Raw genomic sequence first — 19,879 nt, 5'->3', positions numbered from 1 at the left:
AGCCACTTCGGGAAACATGTGGTTGCCAGGATTGCCTAGAGCTCCAGGCTGTCTCCAGTCCCAGCCTCCGTGGGGTAGAAGCTGCCCTACCAGGGGCCTGGACATGCACGTTAGGGCCTGGAGCCAGGGACCGCTCCTGAAGCGGGGGGCTCCCCTCACGGTTGGGCATGAGAACCGAGGTTAGGAGGCGGAACCAGCCTTGGGCCAGTGCACGGCCTCCCTGAAGTGCTTGCGGGAAGCCCCAGCTGTACTTTGCTGACCCCATAGACAGCACCACACTCTGTGAGATCCTCCTGGCCCACCCCTCAGGTTCCTAAAATGATGAAGGTTTCCTGAGCTCTGAATTTTTAGGTCTAGGCTAAAAAGTCCTGGGACAGGCTCACAGGGTTCTTTATGTAGAAATGATGAGTGTGCTGGTGACTCAGAGCAGGCACTGCACCCTCACTCCAGGGTCCTTCGTGCCAGGTGGAAACGAGCGTGTGGGTCACCCAGAGTCCCTGCATCCTCACTCCAGTCACTGCTCTTTGGTTTCTTAATTAAAAGCCTAAAAGCCTTGATAATGAAAATGCATTCTCCCCAGAGAGTCGAGTTTCCGGTTATGGAGGCTCACCTGTAAATGCCGTTCCAGGTCAAATATGCTGAGATCTGGGCCAGGTCCCGCTTCCTGCTCACGGCCAAAGCAGGTACTTCATTTGGGAGGTGACCCAGGGGGATATTTGAGAGGCCTGCCAGTCCCCGAGGGATGAATCCGCTGGCCTTCACATTCTGCTCCGGCCTCCATCAGCTCCTTCCTGCCTGCAAACTGCCGGCTTTGACGTTGCAATCATTGGAGATATGTTAGGGACTTGGTATGGGTTGATGCCCATAGGACCAGCAGATCGTGAAAAGGTGGGAACCATGGCTGGGAGGGTGGTGACCACGGCCAAACTGAGAACCGTGGTGGGCTGGGAGGTCCATCTTTTGTCTGAAGTGTTTTTTAAAATAAAAAACAGTGTCTCAGAAGCATGAGAGGGGAGGCCACAGACGGGGAGAACGCATCTGTAAAAGACTCATCTGAGAAAGGCTGTTATCCAAACCGTGCAAGGAACTCTCAAAACTCAACAAGAAAATGAACAACCTGATTAAAAATGGACCAAAGACCTGGACAGATACCCCAACAAAGAAGATACACAGATGGCAAATCTACACGTGGAAAGATGGCCCGCGTCTTATGTCATAGGGCGAGGCGTCACTGTGCACCCATCGGCCTGGCCAAAACCTGAACTCCGACACCACCACGTGCTGGTGGGTGTGTGGGCATCAGGACCCTCACTCATCGCTGGGGGAAGTGGGGCAGCTCCTGTGGGAGGCAGCATGGCGGTTTTCCGTGGAACTAAGCTCTCCGACCACAGAAGCAATCACAGTCCTGGACGTTTACTCGGAGGAGCTGAAAGTTTACTTCCATGCGGAAATGTGCACACAGAGATTGACAGCAGCTTTATAATTGCCAAAACTAGAAAGCAACCAAGATGCCCTTCAGTAGGTGAATGGATAAACTGTGGTATGTCAGATACTGGGATATTATTCAGCACTAAAAAGAACTGGACCCCTAAGCCATGAAAAGACACAGAAGGATCATAAACGCATGTTGCTAAGTGAGACTCCAATCTGGTAAGGCTGCCTGCTGTCTGAGTCCAACCACAGCACAGTCTGGAAAAGGCAAAGCTGTGGAAACTAAAACAATCAGCGGCTGTCAGGGGGTTGGGGAGGGGAGAGATGAATGGGAGGAGCATAGGGGGTGTGTAGGGTGGGGCAGCAACTCCAGGTGGGGCTTTCATGGGGGGATCCATGCCGTTCCACGTCTGTGAAACCCACAGAGTGAGCAGCAGCAGGCCGAGTCCTCGTGTGAGCTGTGGACTGTGGGTGGTGGTGCCGTGTTGATGCGGGTCTGTCGGTCGTACAGACATGCTGGTCTGGTGAGGGCAGGAGAATGATGGAGGCTGTGCCTGTGCTGGGAAAGGATATGTGAGGACTCTCTGTACTTTCCTCTTGATTTTGCTATGAACCGAAAACTGCTTTTAAAAACGTCTATTGAAAAGGCAAACAAAAAAGTGCTGGCCAGACAACATCAGTGTGAGGGTGTGGCCTGTGTTCTACGTTCAGAATTTCCCTTTTAGAATACACGTATCTAAATTTTTCAAAGTTAAACCTTTGCATTAAGTAACTCACTACAAAGTTACAGTATCAGCTTGGGCACTGCCAGGATGGCCAGGATCCTGTATCCTGACCAGCTTCTCCCCTTACAGGTGCAGTTGACGTCCATGGCCACATCCCGGTAAGCGGCAGGGCTGGAATCAGGAGTCAGGCTTTGCGGGACAGAGAGGAAGTGAGATCTTGTAAGCACGTGGCTGAGGGCAGGCAGGGAGGAGCCCGTGGCGCAGGGAGCCGGCAGGGATGACTTTTTGACCAGTTTTCCTTATCGCTGAGGCCTTCTTAGACTTGGGGAGTTGGGAGTCCCCACTCTCGGGTGCCTCAGAAACCAAAGGCTGCTTGTAATGCTCAAGTTCCAGATGCCTCAGGGGAGATACCTGGGTTGTTGGGTACAGTTCCGTTATTTGCTGCTCGGTGGGATTTGCCCGCAACATTTCTGATTGTTTTTAAGAGCTGATGTTTGAGCTGCTTAAAATCACATACGGATGTCGATTTATCTATAAAAGTTAAGAATGGAATTTGAGTGCAAAGAGTTGTGAAAATGCTCAAGGTTATGTACTAATGTATACATTACATTTGTGGAAATATTTGAAAGTGCAGGATTTACATTAAACACTTCTCTTGATTTTTGTAATATCTACCTGTCATTTTCCCATTTGATTAATAGATGTCAGAGGGCTTAAATTTTGAGTGCCTGAATTCACTGAAATTAAAACTTCTTACATCAAATGTAATTGAACTGAATGTAGCAACAGTGCATGCTTTTATAAGTACTGATTAAAAAATATATAAAAACACATATCCATGAACATGCAGATGGGGGCAACATATTAAACCATGGAAGTAGAATTCGTATTGTTTTCTGAGAAGACAAATTTTTAAAAAGCTAAGGGGTCTTATAACTTTCTAGTTTCCAACTTATTTACCCTAAAGTGGAAGATTGACAGCAGCAGAAGAGGAGATCCTGGGCCAGTGCAGGCTCTGGGAGCAGCGGGGTGAGTGCTGGAAGGAGCTGGCTGGAGGCAGAGCCAGGGAGGGGCTCAGACAGGCCAGGACGGCCTCAGGGCACGCGGCTCAGTGAGTGAGAAAAGGTTCACATTTCTTGGAGAGCCCTTGACTCTGCCCACGGAAAACCCAAACTCCTTCCAACGGGGATGTGCGTCTCATGTAAAAGTTGTTACTCCCAGAAAGAAAACCAGTGGATGTAGAAATTTTACGTATGCAGAAATTACTTCAAATTTGTTTCTAACCTTATCCTTTTCTTCCTCCATCTTAATGTGTGGTGACTTTCTGCAGGTGACGCACACATCTTAGGAGAGCGCTGTATTTCAGTTGCTGTTGGCTCTGATGTGACTTTGTGGTGTCCGATGTTCTTGTTCTGAGGTTCTGCCCAGAACGTGGCTCCTCCCTGCTGAGCGTTGCTTGTTGAAGGCCCGTGTGGAAACTTTCCCTGTAAGCTCGTTGACCGCAGCAGTCTTGGTTAAGAAACCTTTGGACCTCCTGAGACTTCACACAGCCTTCTAACCTTTCTAGTGTGTCCTTTTCATTTTACTGTTCCCCATTAACCCAGATGTTTTCCAGAATGTAAGTAATCTGCTGAATGCAGGGTGGGGGGTGCCCTCCGTTGGCTCTGGGGAGAAGCATCGCTGTTTCTCCGGGTGGAGCTTCCCGCCCACCATGGTGTGCTCCAAGACGCAGCAGGGTTCTTTGGCAGAAATAATCGTCGAAGGCCTGCGTCTCCGTGGCAGGGTGGCTGTGGGTATGGGACCTCGCGGCCATGCCGGCCCCTCCCCATCAATGGCACCACGGAGAGGAGCAGGGGGAGGCCTGGGATCTGTCTCCAGAGTCACAGCTGTGCTTCCGAGACTGCGTCGTCCGTATGTAACTAGACATGCAGAGAAAGTGTTGGAGATCAGCAGGAGACGGTGTCTGTCCCTAATGAGCTCAGGCGTGCCCTTGAGAGGGTCAGGTTTCTGTGCGGCTGATCTGGACTCAGCCTGGCTGTGGCAGTGCAGGTGACTGCTGGGCTTTGGCAAGGCTGCACCCACTATCCGTCTGAAATGGCCCCCTTCCCTGGCTCGCGGTGCCAACTGGGCCCCCAGGCCTGAATTCCCGCCAGGACGGAGGCCCTGTGTATGTGTCGGGGAAGGGGGAGGTGCGGGTCCTACTTTATTGCCGTATCCAATGCCACGCGGGGTCAGCACTCAGGAAACATGTGCTGTGTGGGTCAGCGATTGAGTTCAGAAACCTGGAAAATTCAGCAGTGTAGGCTTTGGGCATGACCCGTCCAGCCTTGGGGCTCTTTCTTTCTCTGAATTTCCTTCCATGGCATCCTCCTCATCCCAGGGGCCCCTGTTCCCATATGGCTGTTGGCAACTTCACAGGTTCCTCTGCCTCCCCTCCCGGGCCCTGGTGTGGCTGGGGCAGCTAGTAGCTGTGCAGACCCCACAGCCAGTAGATCATTGGTGCCAACGCCTTGGGCCTGGTTTACTTGAGTCAAGGACGGCAGTACATGGCTGAGCCCACCCCGAATGCCTGGATCGGAAGGCCTTGGGTTGCAGAGGGGTGGGGGTTGGATATTGAAGGACAACCTGCAAAGCAGAAGGGGAAATGGCTGTGCTGATGGGCAGCTAGAGGAGTCTGTGCAGAGCCTGGGACCCAGTGCAGACACAGAGCTGACATGGGCAATGCAGTGACACGGCCACCGTGGAAGTGGGCAAAGTTACAGGCTTCAGACCGATATGGAGGGGCTGGTCTAAAACGATCCTCATTTTCCTTTAATCCTAACAATTGCTGGCTTACAGGGTGGGGGAGTGAGATCTGTGGTGGCCGCGAGGAGAGACAGGGATTTTAATTAAACCCCTCTTTCTGGGAGAGGGGAGTAGCCGTTTCTGTAGGGCGGTGAGCATCGTCATCTCAGGCAGCTCAGGCTGCTGTAACGAAACACCATTGACTGAGCGGCTTATGAACAACAGGAATTTGTTTCTCACAGTTCTAGCGGCTGGAAGGCAGGATCAGGGTGCCGCACGGGTGAATTCTGGTGTGGGCTCTTTCCTGGTTGGCACACACCTTCTCTCTGGCCCTGACACAATGGGAGGGTGAGGGATTTGCTGGGCCCCTTTCTGAGGCACACATCCCATTCAAGGGTCGTCTCCAGCCTCGGGAACTCATTACCTCCCAAAGACCACCTGACAGCATCACATTGAGGCTGAGGATTTCAACCTGTGTTTTGAGGGGCAGGCAGGCAGTTTGTAACCGTCACCCTCTTTGTGTATTTCTGACTCAACATTGAGTCTGCCTTTGGCTCTCCAGTGGACAGAGCCTGTGTGGACACTGAGCAAGGTCAGAGCTGCAAGCATGTGCACATCGGGGGCAAGGGAGCTGCCAGGGGTGTGAGAACGGGGTTTCAGCATCAATCGGAGCTGCTTTCCTGGCAAATGTACTCATAAGCTATCCTGGCAACATTTGCTTTTCACGAAGAGTCGATGAGGCAGTGGGGGCAGCAGGCGGTGTTGCCAGAAGCTTGGAGCTGATGAGCAGCAGAGAAGGGGCAGAGGCCACGACCTTGGGTTAGTCAGCAGTGCCAGGTGTCTGCCCTCCAGGCCTCACGTCTGTGACTGTGTAGAGACCGAGCCGACCGGGGCTTGCCGGCCAGTGTGGCTCTCAGGCAGGTGATTATCGCGTTGTGCTTTCTATGTAATGTTCCCTCAACCCCATGCCCACCCCACCAATTTCTGTAACTAGCAGAAATGATGCTGCGTTTCCTTGATGAAGCCTTGAGTTTCCTGTGGAGATGTAGGAATAGCATGATTTGGCTCACGTCAAAATACTTTGCAGTGAAGCTGCACGGAAGAGGATTCTAGGCTTCCATTTGACGTTTTCAACAATGCCTGAGTGTTACAGGACCGTCTTGCTTGTTAATAAAGCACCAGATGAAAAAGGCTACTGGTTAATAAAGGAGACTTTTTACATTAGCACAGAGAGGGTGGCTTGAGATAAATTCAGCGTAACGTAGGTGTGTTTGTAAGCCGTCAAAAGGACCATCTCTCTGCTGGCGACACATGTTTTCCGGTATTGGTTTTGTTCTGTAAAAGGATGACTGGCATTCGGCAGAGTCATTCCAGAATTCACCTGGAAGGCGTCCACATGGTGCCTTGTTTTCTCCTGACATTCTGGGCACCACGAGGGATTATTCCTGTCTTCAGCACTAGCAGGAGACTTTTCCTGAACACCTGCTCCTCTTTGGCGTTGTGGGTGTGAAGGGGTCAGAGTGACCCTGTCTTCATGGAGTTTTCAGACACCATGGGGATAGTGTGGCTCGAGTGTCGGGCTCGGGTGGGAGGGAGACTTTCCCCAGAAAACAGCTGCCGTTTCCAGGATGGCCCTCGACCCCTCCTCCCTCTGTTCCTCTGCGTCATGTCTGAATTAAGGCTGTTCTATCGTAGCGGGGGTGTCATGTTAACTGGAAGTGTGCTTTTTTACTGAGCAGTAAGTAAATTAATAGTACATTTTCCAAGGACAGCGAGGTTTGATTTGATGAATCCAGTGGGGGAAAGGAGAAGGGGCTTGGCTGTGTGGGGATGTGTGTGATGGGAGCAGAATGGAGTAGCCATGCAGGCTGTTGGGATGGAGGGGCCACGCCCGCATTTCCATGGATCCGTCGCTGTTTGTGCCACTAGACCTGGACCTCTGTCTCTACTTCTAACACCCGCATAGTGAGGAAGCCCTGATGGGCCTGAGTTGTTACTTCCCATGGCCATCGCTGGGAAATGCCCCGGACGCCTCTCCTGGCTGGTGACGGCCCTGGGCCTGGACACTGGCTTTGTCCTGAGTTGTTTCTTCTTGTGGCCATCGCTGGGAAGTGCCCCGGACACCTCTCCTGGCTGGTGATGGCCCCAGGCCTGGACACTGGGTTCGTCCTGAGCTCTGCGAGGGACTTGGGCTCCACGTGCAGCAGACATCTGTGCATCCCTTTGGATGTGAGATGTTGGCGCTCGGCTTGGAGGCCAGCACAATCTGGGTGTGGTCAGGATCCAGTTCATCCTTTGGAGAGAGAGAGCAGCTGCCCGGGGACCCCTCTGAGGTACATAGTCATGCAGCGCCCTCACAGGATGCCCGGTCCCCCGAGAACTTCCCGCCATTCCCCTGGACCCTCAGGTGTGGGAGTCAAGTGTGGTGTGTGTGTCATAGGCGGGGGTACTGAGGACACCACGTGCCTGCTCGTGCGAAGACCTGAAGTGCTGCGTGAGCTCGTTCCCAAGGGGCCGTTGGCATCTGGGGGCCTGTGGGTGTCTTTCCACTGGCAGGAAATAATGGGTGGCCCATGTTACCTTTTGTGTCTTTTTTTTTTTTTTTTCTTTGCCGAAAAGCCCTAATGCCAACGTCGCTGTCCTGCTATTAGAACCGCCCACCTCAAGCTCAGTGGCCCTCCTGTTTCTGGGCTGCTGCAGTGTTGTGTTGGGGTAACTGTATTAACTTCGTTTGAATTTTCTTCCTGTTCTTTTGGAATAAGTGTTGATAGTTTGTGCTGCTTGTTCACCCCAGAGGCGAGGATGTCCTTTAGGCCTGGAGGAGCACAACCCCTGCAGGGAGGTGCCGGGCCTCTACCTCTCATGTCATCAGCAGCCCTCTCCACACGTCTCCTCTTCGCTCCTCGTGCCCACGGCTGGGGTCACGGGCCGCTCGCTCTGCTGTTTGAGATCCTCGGAAAAGGTGTTTGCCCTGAAGGGAGATTGGGGGTGTGTGGCTGATTTTAAATAGGAGGAAATGATTGTAACAGAATGAGCAATGCCTAGCACTTAGTCTCAGGCTTGAGAAATTGTGTTTTAGAAGCAAGGTATCCCCAACTCCGGTTTCCTTCAAATTAAATCTTTTAAAGAGTCCACAAATATAAATAGTTAAAGCCTAAAACTATACAACAGAGGGCCTAGAGCCCAAGCCACTGCCACCTCTGACTCCAAGACACCTCAAAAACTTGGCCCTCCTCCTCAGAGAACCCCCCTTCTGCTCCTCCTTCCACAGTGCTCCCTCCACAGTGCTCCCTCCACAGTGCTCCCTCCACACTCCTCCCTCCACACTCCTCCCTCCACACTCCTCCCTCCACACTCCTCTTCCGCCCCCTCCCCTTCTTCCTTCCCCTTCCCTTCTTCCTTCCTTCCTCTCCCCTTCTTCCTTCCTTCCTCTCCCCTTCTTCCTTCCTTCCTCTCCCCTTCTTCCTTCCTTCCTCTCCCCTTCTTCCTTCCTTCCTCTCCCCTTCTTCCTTCCTTCCTCTCCCCTTCTTCCTTCCTTCCTCCCTTTCCTCTTCCCTCCTCTTCCCCCTCTTCCCCCTCTTCCCCCTCCCTGTCCTTGGGCAACCTCCATGGAACTCTGGTTCAAAGTCACTGGTCTGTGGGGCCGCCCATTTGATAGATGAGCACGCTGGGGACCAGACACAAGTGACTGACTCAGACCAGCTCGCATGTCGTCTCCTGCCTCCCGTAACACCGGGTTGTCCCTAATGGAAGAGAATCAATGATGCTGCTTCACTGATCTCCAGGGAAAACAGGTTGATAACAGGTTATAAACATGGGAATGTTTTGGAAAAAGCGTCGTCCACTTGTCAGCTCCATCTCTCCTGCCCGGAAGATGTAGGGGAAACCTGCCTTCAGCCCACCCTCATCCCATAACAGGACAGAGGACAAAGGGGCAGAGACCCAGGTCCTGTCAGTGCCCTCAGGAAACCCCCCATTTCCTCCTCATGGTGGACGTGGAAACCATCCCACTGGACTAGATTTTCCCGGGAAGCCCCTTCACCCCGACAGCAAGGAATCTGGTTTGAGCACACACCATTCTCGGTGCCATGACTTTCTGCTGCTGAACCCTGCATACGTGGCCCATTGATCTTGCTAGTCCAGTGTTACTGGGTCCTGGGAGTTTCTGTGGGCTGATGGCAGGTGTTTACCATTGTGTTCAGAGGGGAGAACAGAACTTTATTTGTCGAAATCAGATGATAACCATCGCCATGTGATTCCTTGGGTTGGTTTGGGTGGGGGGTGCTCAATGCTTTTCCTGAGGGCTAAGTTCTAGTTTGAGACCGTCTCTCTTTGTCGCCCAAGCTGCAGTGCAGTGGTGCGATCTTGGCTCACTGCAACCTCCACCTCCTGGCTTCAAGCAGTTCTCCCTGCCTCAGCCTCCCAAGTAGCTGGGATTATAGGTGTGTGCCACCACGCTTGGCTAATTACAAAAATATTTAATATAGGCTGGGTTTTGCCATATTGGTCAGGCTGGTCTCGAACTCCTTGCCTCAAATGATCGGCCCACCTTGCCCTCCTAAAATACTGGGATTACAGGCTTGAGCCACTGTGCCCGGCCTGATCCTGACATCTTTTAAAGCTGCCTTCATGTACCAAAAGCCAGTCTATGTTTGAAAATCAGTCTTGAAGAGCCTAGGAGGAGAGGGATAAGCTTCAACTAGGTGAATAACTATGCATATGTTAAAAATATGGGCCAAAATCTACCCCAAATGTTAACTCTTCTGCTTTGCGTATTATATCCATTTATAGTTATTTCAGCACTAAGATTTTTAAAGACTCTTTTGATAATTATGGAGAAATTACTATTAAAACTCAGCTGCATTTGTAACACTTCAAAGAACTAATTGGATGACATCATTTTTCCCAGAGGCATTTTGGATTGTTACATAATTAATGTTTATCTCTTTGCCAGAAATCTTTTTTTTTTCTTTTCCAGAACAGATACCTGAAAAGAAACTTTCCTTTGCATTAAGTGTTATTTCACTGTGTGACAATCAATTTTTGAACGTGAGAACAAGATCATCATGTATTTTTGGGATACTTCTTGCTTAATAGTGATAATGCTAAGTGTTAAAATTATGCAACAATTTGTTTCTTTGAAAATTACTATTTGCCTGCTCACCAGGTGGGAGCTGATGAGAACGTGGATGTAAAAATTAAATTGTATTTAGCTTGTATAAAAGAAGTTTAAAAAAAAAAAGCTTTTTTTTTTTTTTTTTTTTTTTTGTGCTACTACTGAAGTTGCTTCGTTGTGGAAATGAGGTTATTGCAGGCACCTAGAATTTTATCTCCTTCACTTGTACAATGGGAAGAAATTCTCCAACAAGCACAGGAATCTGACTTTCTGATATTGAGACTCCTAGGCATCAAGCCTCGTGGAAAGGTTGGTGATTACGTGAGCGTTGGCGTTGATGTGGGTACCCTCCAAGCCGGACGCAGGGAGCAGGGAAGGGCAGAACAGGCCCCTCAGGAGCCATGAGAAAATCAAGTGTTGGCAGCAGTGGTGAGGGTTGATGTCAGGGGCCAGGAGGAGGTGGTGAAGGGAGCATGTGCCTCAAGGCAGCCCTGGAACCCGTGGTCCCTGCAGTGAGGTCTGATCTGCAGGGGACGTGGACGGCCACGTGGCAAGGCCCACGGACAGCCTGGACTTGGCTGCCTCAGAACTCTGGTGGACGTTGCAAACGGCCCCACAGGGTTGCAGTGCACATTCCTCGGACAGAGAGAAGACGCTTGTAACTGTTCTCGGCACGAAGCCAGCGCCCTGTGAACAGGGGCCACTGCTGTTGTGACTGAGTGCCGTCCAACTGGAGGCATTTGCTCTGCTCAGTTCACTTAATTGGGCCAGGAATGGGGTTGCCCTGCCTTCAACAAGCTTGACGCATTGAACGAGGACTCAGTAAAGTACTCTGTAAATATGCTCTCCTGGCTAGAGTGAGCAAAGCCCAGGGAGAGAGTGGTTCCTCAGTATTAGACAGGTGTTTGGCGGGGCCAGCTGTGTGGCTGCCAGAGCGAATGTGACCAGGAAGCCTCTGTCCCCCCGGAGGTGGCCAGCGTAACTGTTACACGTGCCGTAGGTAGAAAGTGGGCACTGCTGGGAAACTTGTTCATGTTGCTGTTTCCTGATTGGAAATTCAAGGTTTCTGAGCATCCTACATCGAATTTGTACATTGCTGAGACTGTACACCTTTCAACACTTGTTTTTTCCTGCTTTTCGGATCTATACAACCTGGCATTTGGCCGTGGCTTCCAGAACAGGCTGGATGCAGAGTGAAGTCCTCTCCTCACTGTCAATCTTTGCAGATGTCTTTCTTGAGAGTCTCAATTAGGTTTTTACTTAACTAGACTTTTTAAATTGCCATGCACATAACTCTACCAGTTACAATCGTGAGCTAACGTGGGATTTTGGTTTTACTTTGATGAATGTTTAACATTTGCATGCTGGATGTAGGGGTGGAGGTCATTTATCTGCTTTTCATTTCCTTCTTGGTTATACTTAGTGACTTTCAGGTACGGTGTGGAAAGCCTGGTACAGGGTGAATTGCAGGCTGCAGTGTGGCGCGGTGGACGAGAGGCGTGGGCTGCAGTGTGCACAGTGGATGAGAGTGAAGCTATTTCCATCCTGGAGGGAAACACACAGGAAACAATTTAAAAAACTGATCATCTAGCTTGAATGAGGTCCAACAAATTCAGTTTGCAAAGTTTAACTTCCAAGTTAACTTAGTAACTTTTCCCCTAAGTCATTAATTTAGTAGCTTATGTTTATTGCCTAAAGCATAATAGTCATAAATTCTAAAATGAATGACTAAACATGTAATAATTTAGGCATACAGCACCTGAAGGGAAAACTGCCAGTATGCTAAAATATTGGATACAGATGCTCAAAAAATATAATGTAGCATTCTTACAATGCATGTGCTTTTAGCATGTAACTTGGTGAGTAGTTTTGAGCTATATTTGTAGGAATGTGTATCTTGAATACTTTAGGACACCACTGGAGATGTGTGCTTGAGAGGTATAAATACTGAATGTTCTTCTCCCTTCCTTTAAATGAAAAACATTAGCTCCCTTGATTTTTATTTTTATGTTTTGAAGTGGACTCTCACTCTTGTTGCCCAGGCTGGAGTGCAGTGACGCAGTCTCGGCCCACTGCAACTTCCGCCTCCAGGGTTGAAGTGATTCTCCTGCCTCAGCCTCCCCAGTAGTTGGGATTACAGGTACCCACCACCATGCCCCGCTAATTTTTGTATTTTTATTAGAGATGGGGTTTTGCCATAGTGTCCAGGCTGGTCTCAAACTTCTGACCTCAGGTGATCTGCCCACCTCGACCTCCCAAATTGCTGGGATTACAGGCGTGAGCCACTGCGCCTGGCCAGCTCCCTTCTATAATGATTTATACAGTTGTTTTTGCTTTTTGTTTTTTCGAGACGGTGTCTCACTCTGTCGCCCAAGCTGGAGTGCAGTGATGCAAATCTGGGCTGACTGCAGCCTTCACCTCCTGGGCTCAGGTGATCTTCCCACCTCAGCTTCCTGAGTTGCTGTGACTAGACACACGTCACCATGCCCAGCTTTATTATTATTATTATTATTGGTATTTTTAGTAGAGACAGGGTTTTGCCATGTTTTCCAGGCTGGTCTCGAGCTCCTGGGCTCAAGCAATCTCCTGGCCTCAACCTCCGAAACTGCTGGGATTACAGGCGTGAGCACCACATTTGGCCCATTTTTTTTTTTCTTCCAGGATTAGGAGTCGACTTTCAGAAAATCCTTCAACCTTGCAAGCTTAATTTTCCATAAAAGTATTCCTCTAGGATAAAAACAAGACACAAAGAAGTACGTGTGGACTGCAGTTAAAAATTTTCAAGAAAACTTAGCTTAGGAAAGTTGACATTTACAAAGAGCAGGAGGCCCGTTCAGTGCCTTCTAGGCACTGGGAATGGCGGTCTGTGGGCGACCCTAACATGTGCGGCGTCCTGAGACGTGATCGTGGTGTTCACGCTTTTACCGAGGGCTTCCCGGGAGTACCAGAGGCTGTTCTTCTGCAGTCGGCCAGCCAGGCAGCAGCTGCTGGAGAAGGAACAAATAGCAAATGACAGATGTACACGGTGTTATTGTGGCAGAGAGGTTAAAACCAGGGTCACTTTGTTCTTACAGTTTTAAAAAACTAATAATGAAGTCCTTAAATATGTTTAGGATTTCAAAGTAGTTGTGGGTGTGTCTGTGTCTCTAGCTCCCGTTCGGGTGCTTCCTGCGAAGAGAGCTCAGAGACGCCACCTTTCCTTGATGAGGTGACAGGGCCTGGAGAGGTGTGAACCCCGTGGTGGGGGGATGACTGACCTGGGGTGAGTCTGGGTCAGTGTGGGGATCCAACCCCACTCCACATTCCTGTAGGGAATCCACAGTTCTAAGTCTTTATGATAGGGGTAAAATGAACCTGGAAGAGGTGTTATTTTTAAAGAAGTAAGTGCCATGCTCTTTTTTCCTCATACTTTTCCGTGTTTAAGCAGCATTGAAGGATAAGGCACTAGTAGCACGTTGTTTTGGAAACAATGTTGTTGGTTATTTTACGTTGAATATGGTACTAAGGTTGCCTGGTAACAGAAGTTTTCCTTAAACAACATGGAACTCTGTTGAATCTGTTGCCCCATTGGCTGAGCCGTCTGAAATCAGTGCAGTAGCAGCTGAAGAGGCCTCTTCCCCTTGGAGGAAGCCGCTGGATTGGCAGGAGGCACCGCGCTTGACTGAGGGAGTGAGGCGCCTTTGCAGGGACCCCACGTGGCCCCTGCAGCTCTCTCCTGCCCCCTGCTGGTTGGCCAAGCAGCCTTGCGACAGTGTGCTCAGTGTGAATGTTCACTGGGGCAGGCCGAGGCTTTTGTTCCAGAAACACTGACTTCAGAAACGGCCGACTGTGTGTGTTGAGCATGGCAAGAAAGACTTACGTGTGTCTTAAACCTCTTGAACAAAGCAAGTTGATGTTTCAAATGCATCTCAAAGGCTAATGACTTTGCTATGGTCAATATTCAGGAGAAAAGAGGGTTTGATGAAACAGAAAGACAGGAGTGGCAAGTGACGTGCTTGTGCCCCGTATGACTAAGCGATGTCCTGGCCGTTCCACACCACGGCCTCTGAGCAGCCAGCCTGCAGATACTGGGTCAATTTAGATATCCCTGATCTCTGCGGAGGTTTGATCAGGTAGCCCAAGAGCAGATAAACACAAACGCTGACTGGAAACCCTGGCACACGGAGACACTGGAAACAGCAAGCTGCTATTAACATCATAGTAAGAGACAGTCGCCTGCTCTCAGGGGTGTCAGTTTCTTTTGCTTCTAGACGTTCATCTGCGTTACAATACAGTTTTGCTCAGTTTATCCCCATTACTCCACTGTCTTCGCCGTTAAAGTCTCAGCCAGCACTTAGCTCTGACACTGCAGGAGTTTCACTGTGCGGCTGACCAGGCCTACCTGGCTTGGCTGTAAAGCAGGTGAGATTTTCCGGAAGGCAGTGACGAGAACCCGAGGCAGGAAAGAGCATTGCTGGTCTACATACGGCAGTGCACCTGCAGCAGAGCATGTACGTGCACGTTCAGGCTAAACAGGTGTAGGAGAGAAGAAAACCACCTACAATTAGTCACTTAAAATGCCACACACCCAACCCTTGAGACCCTAGCACATAGAGTAGTAGTGGTCTTGGAGATGGCAGGTGTGCTGAAGTCTGATTTTCTCACTTAGCTTTTCCAGCAGCGTTTTCCTCATCTCTAAGCTGGGCCTAACAACTGCCACGCGTAGATTTGTGCATGGAACCGTGCGTGTAAAGTGGGGTAGCCCCCAGGACCTAGGAAGGACTCGTGGTCAGTGTCGGTGGTCATGCGTGCTGTACGGGTCCCCCAGGAAGATGATTGCTACAGATAACTCCCTCCGTTCAATGTCACTGAATGTAAAAGGTGGGACATTGGCTTCTGATGTGTCTGGTTTGCTGCAGGCCACGCTGCACCCCGTGGTTCCTGAGCCCTGAGCTGAAGTACATCCTGCTGCATCGCCTGTGTCGCTTTTGCTGTGTCACTTAGAGCTCCTGCCCTGGGAAACTTCCTCGCGCCTGACGAGCACCACAGTTTGCAGCAAGACCTGTCCAAAGCGTGGACTGCGAGAGCCCCGCTGTGGTCCTGTCCTCTCCATGTTGGGAGCGACTTTGTGGGGTTTGTCAGCCCTTCTCTCAGGTGTCCTGTGTCTCATGGATCAGCCGAAGAGCCCCGTCTGGAGGAGCACTCTGCAAAACGCTGCCGGCCACCCAGATCTCCTAGCGCAGAGTGAGGCCACATCTGCAGACTTGACCGCACAGAGTCCCGAGGCATTCGGCAAGAAGGGGAGTGGGATGTGTGTGAGATCCCACTGCGGAAGCCGGCTCTGCTCCGTACTCTGCGTGCGGGGTGCCTGATGTTCAGACCTGCTGTGTCTATCGGGGGCCATGGCGGGGTGGTGGGAGTGGGGGCAGGGAGCAGCGCGGATGGATCCAGGAAAGGACTTAGTTGAATCCCAGCTGCCCACATACCTGTTGCTGGTCTTGGACAAGGTCCCTAGTTTCTCTGGGCTTTCGGTTTGATTGTAAGACTAGGACGCCGCCCCAGTCTGAAGATGTCGGTGTGTGCGGGAATGCCTGGCGCAGTCACCATGGGTTTTCCTTCAGCTTCCTCCGTGCCCCTCCCTGGGTCAATCAGTATCCATGCGTGCCACAAGTAAATTACAGTCCCTCCGAAAAACCAGTTGACCCGAGTTTTATGGTCGAGCATGGTGAGTGTCCTTGCCAGGAAATGCCACTAGATGTCTTGGGCCTGCTCCTCTACCTCCACAGCAATCCCCGGAACAGGCTGGTTCAGGACGTGGGAGGTGGGAGTCGGTGTTGTACCTAGGACAGGCTGAAGTCAAAGGCTCATTTGCTCTGTGAGGGGTGATCAGGATGACACATCAAGTGGAGCCCCATGGCTGACCCTGGAGGTGGACGGTCGGGTCGGATTGGCCGCCCTCCAGCACGTGTTTCGAGTGATGCCTTCCCTGGGTTACGCAGCCCTGATCTGTAGCGCACAACTTCCCAGCTCCAGCCAATCTGGACTTGCCGTCTCCTTCCAAGAAGGTAGGTGCGGCGCAGTTGCCTTTAAGCGGCTCCTTCTGGACACCGCAGGGCGGCAGCAAGCAAGTATGGGCGACTTTTTTCTTACGTTGACCAAAATACGCAGGGCCAGCTTTGCACGATCCCATTCAGCATCACACGTGTGCATCGGCCACTCACCTGTCCATCTGATATAGACAGGCTTGGACAGGTCCAATGAGTGGCCTTTACGGCAAAGAGCCTAAAGGGCTCACAGGAAACCTGGACCCAGCGCAATGGTAACAGCGCAGCAATATCTGTCATTGATCAAGGGGTATTCTGGGCCCGACATGGTGTTAAGTGATCCAGTTCGGTTAGCACTCTTAGAATTAACCCCCTTTTGCCTATCAGGAAATCGAAGACGGAGGACATTAACGCCAGGGAGCAGGGAGTAAGGGGACACACAGAGGGCCTGAGGGGCTGGGCACTCTGAGCCCACGGATCTGCCCACAGGCCCCGGCTGCACGGGCACCACAGCTGCTGCTCTGGAGGGGATGAGGAGCTCTGGGGAAAAAATGGAGCCTGACGTGGGTAAGATTTGGATATTTTCAGAAGAGATTTTCAGCCTGGAATGAGGGTGTAAGTGACTGAATTGGAGTGATGAGCCAGATAGCCCGGCTGCGGGAGCTCCCCTGTGGGGTGAGGGAGGAAGGCCTTGGGGGCGCGTGGCTGAGCAGAGGCGCTGGGTTGCCAGGAGCCGCCGCGGGTTTGGAAAGGGGGAGAAACGCAGCGCCCTGCACTGCAAGGGCACCGAGACGTGGTTGTGGTTCTTCCTGACCGTGACAGGCACAAATGGTGCTGATGGTGGAATGCACGGAGTCTGCCTTCAGAGAACTCCTGCTGTCTTTTAAAACCTGGGCCTCTTATTTAAACTTGGTGGCCTCAAGTGAATGGTCAGAAACAGTTTCTGATGAGGTTGCAGAGATTGTGCATGGCCTCTGATTGTGCACAGCCTGTGATTGTGTATAGTCTCTGATTGTGGCCTCTGATTGTGTGGGTCTCTGTGTGTGGTCTCTGTGCAGCCTCTGATTGTGTGTGGTCTCTGATTGTGCTCAGTCTCAGATTGTGCGCGGTCTCTGATTGTGTGCGGCCTCTGATTGTGGGTTGTGTGAGTTTCCCGGGAGTAAGTAGATGAGCCTCGTGCTGGGGCAGGTGTGCCTTGTGTTGGGCATGTGGATAAAGAAGTTTAACCCATCCCCTCTTTGAGAATGGCAGGGCAGTAACAAAGGCGGTTGATTTATACATGGCCATCCTCGTGAGGTGAGGACCTGAAAGGTTTACTGCTTTCCCGGAAAGCTGCTCTGGGCGTCACCATCACTGATCATGGACAGCAGCTCAGAAGCCCCCTTAAGGTGCATAGAGGGACCGGCGCTGGTCCTGTCTGTGCCCAGGCTGCTGGTCACCCTGACGGCCAGGCGATGGCTGCCTGTGCACGAAACTGGGATCAGAGTGAATTTGGGCAGTGTCGGCTTTGATTTAGGTCAAGACTGATCAGTCTTCCTAAAATACTAGCCATGAAAGCTTTCATAGATTGTAGTTCTTTGGGAGATTTATATGTGGTTTTTAAAGCACAGGGCCCATGGCCAGTGTTGAATTACATTTTGTTCAGTATAACTGACAGGACACTGGACCTGAGTCTCAGGCCTGCCACAGGGTTCAGGGAGCTTCAGAGAGGGAGTTTTCGCAGATGGGATGGGACATGGGCATGGGGCTGGAATGCTCTAACCTTCAATCTTCAGTCATCGGTATCACCTGTGCACACGCATATCGTTTTCAAAGATGGACGAGCTTTTGGGAAATATCTGAAGACTTTTCCAGTTTTGAAAGAAGCCGGGATGACACTGGAAACGTCAGGTGTCTTGGCTGCTGATCAGGTCCATCACCACGCACATGGTCCCTAACCTGGCCCACCTCTGATCATGCACAGCGGGTGACGAGGTCCATAACCTCACACTTCTGTGCACAGCAGGTGACCAGGTCCCTAACCTCAAAAGCTTCTGATTGGGTGCAGCTGGTGACCAGGTCTGCAACTTCGCATGGCTCTGATTGTGTAGAGCTGGTGACCAGGTCACTAACCACCCACACCTCTATTCATACCCAGCGAGTGACCGGGTCCATCACCTCACACCTCTGATTGTGCATAGTGGGTGACCAGGTCTGGAACCTTGCACACCTCTGATCGTGCACAACGGGCGACTAGGTCCATGACCTCACGCCTCTCTGCACAGTTGGTTACCAGGTCCGTAACCTCACACTTCTGATCGTGCACAGCTGGTGGGCGCAGGACCCACTTCAGTGAGGGGCTGACTTCCCAGGTGTGAAGGGGGAATGCTGTGTGGCTCGCTAAGCCCCTCCATGCTTTGGGGGCTCCAGGCTGTGGGCAGCAAGTAGGAGGTTGTCCCAGGAGGATGCTGTGTGTTGGGGATGGGAGGCAGCTGCAGGGTGGAAGTAGGATGATGTTGTAGGGGGCCACTGTGGGGGGGTGGGATGGGAGGCAACTGCAAGTTGGAAGTAGGATGTTGTCCCAGGAGGCTGCTGTGTGTGGGGGAGGGAGGAGGCAACTGCAGGGTGGTGTGGTGGTCCCCGTGCCACTGATTTCAGGTTAAAATAGAATGTGGACCTCTTTTTACCATAGTTTTTAATGACTCCGCTAGTTTGTGTTGCTGTCTCTTGCTATGAAGTCCACAGTCTGATGTCTCTGTGGTCCCCATGTTTCCCTTCTGCTTGTGTTACCCGATCCTGTGGGTCAGCTGTGAGGAAACCACTCTCCACTCCTCATCTGGAGTGGCCTCAAGCTGGGTGTGCTGGTCTCCTTGTGGGCTAAACTGTTCTTCTGTTACTGTTTTCTCTGTTTTTTGACCAAATTTAGCAGACTTGTGTATGATGCAAACACTTTAAAAAATGACTTTTGCCTTTATAAAGAAAACACCTGCATTGCTTTAAAATGAACCTTTCCTGTGTCTCCATCCTTCCTCACAGATTGCTCTGTGTTAGAAACTCGGTGGTGTGTGTGCTTCATGGCCTCATTCCATCAAGCACTGTAACCTCTGATTGCAAAAGTGACTACACTCAAGGCAAAAAACTTTGCAAATGTTGAAAATAATGAACAAAAACAATATATTGTTCTCTTGTCATCCTGAAATGGCTACTCTTAATATTTTGATGTAGTTCTTTCAATTCTTTTTAAGTAAAGTTGCTTCTAACACAAGCACTTTGATTATATTCATCAAATTATATTCAGGAAATAAGGAGAAAGTAAAAAGAATATCCAGTTTGGGGCAAAAAGGAAGACGACATAGAAAGAGGCTGTAAAACTCCCTGCAACTTGAAAAGCTGGGTTGTGGTGGCTGTGGTTTTGTTTTTACTGTGAGAGACCGCAGGATTCTTCTTGGCACTGAAGGGCGGGCAATAAGATAATACCCTGTGTGTGTGCTGGTGGCTGTATAAACCGAGCCGCATGTCCTCTTTCGAAGCAGAGAAAGCATGAGGTTTGAGGTAGTGGTTTGGTAACTTTTGGAAAGTCTGTTTGTAGGACTGCACTGCAGAGATTAGGTCAGTCTGAATTAGATTCGAATGATCTGTTCAGGCCTTGGGAGCTTTCTACACCGGGTGTACGCCTGTTCTGGATGTGGTGTGGAAGGAACAGGATTGGGAGGGTTTCTTGCTTCCCAGTCATAGAAATGCCTGCAATTATCACTGTTTGTTGTCTCTCGGGAAGCTATTTCAGGAAGGAAGTGTACGTTCCAAGGCTGCTGGTTGGCCTG

The 19,879-nt window shown here is 50.8% G+C and overlaps 1 protein-coding gene and 2 long non-coding RNA genes across 29 annotated transcripts in view; 1 reads left to right on the top strand and 2 right to left on the bottom strand.

Moving 5' to 3' along the window:
* LOC135964575 (disco-interacting protein 2 homolog C-like) overlaps nt 1-19,879 on the top strand; it is a 156,122-nt gene that overhangs the window by 23,639 nt on the left and 112,604 nt on the right. For 10 of the 26 annotated variants that reach the window (XR_012416973.1, XR_012416972.1, XR_010577062.2 and 7 more), the window contains exon 1: nt 15,435-16,646. The exons of the other annotated variants lie outside the window; for them this stretch is intronic. Coding sequence is in view for 7 of the 10 variants with exons in the window: in XM_065518703.2 (XP_065374775.1) it covers nt 16,610-16,646 (37 nt within the window). In the remaining 3 variants the exon portion in view is untranslated. Of the gene's footprint in view, nt 1-15,434; nt 16,647-19,879 lie in introns of those variants that run through there. 26 annotated transcript variants of the gene reach the window in all.
* On the bottom strand, nt 1,420-3,570 carry LOC141407540 (uncharacterized). Its single transcript, XR_012416977.1, has 2 exons — nt 3,441-3,570; nt 1,420-2,687 (listed from the first exon to the last, which is right to left on the bottom strand). It is a non-coding gene; the product is annotated as an uncharacterized lncRNA (long non-coding RNA).
* LOC135964580 (uncharacterized) lies at nt 12,814-14,712 on the bottom strand. Of its 2 annotated transcripts, none has more exons than XR_010577068.1 (2): nt 14,438-14,712; nt 12,814-13,043 (listed from the first exon to the last, which is right to left on the bottom strand). It is a non-coding gene; the product is annotated as an uncharacterized lncRNA (long non-coding RNA). The 2 variants fall into 2 exon arrangements; XR_012416975.1 differs by having other exon boundaries at nt 12,814-13,040.

This window comes from Macaca fascicularis, chromosome 8 (assembly GCF_037993035.2).
Source record: "Macaca fascicularis isolate 582-1 chromosome 8, T2T-MFA8v1.1".
NCBI lineage: Eukaryota > Metazoa > Chordata > Mammalia > Primates > Cercopithecidae > Macaca > Macaca fascicularis.
This window is presented reverse-complemented; position numbering and strand designations above follow the sequence as displayed.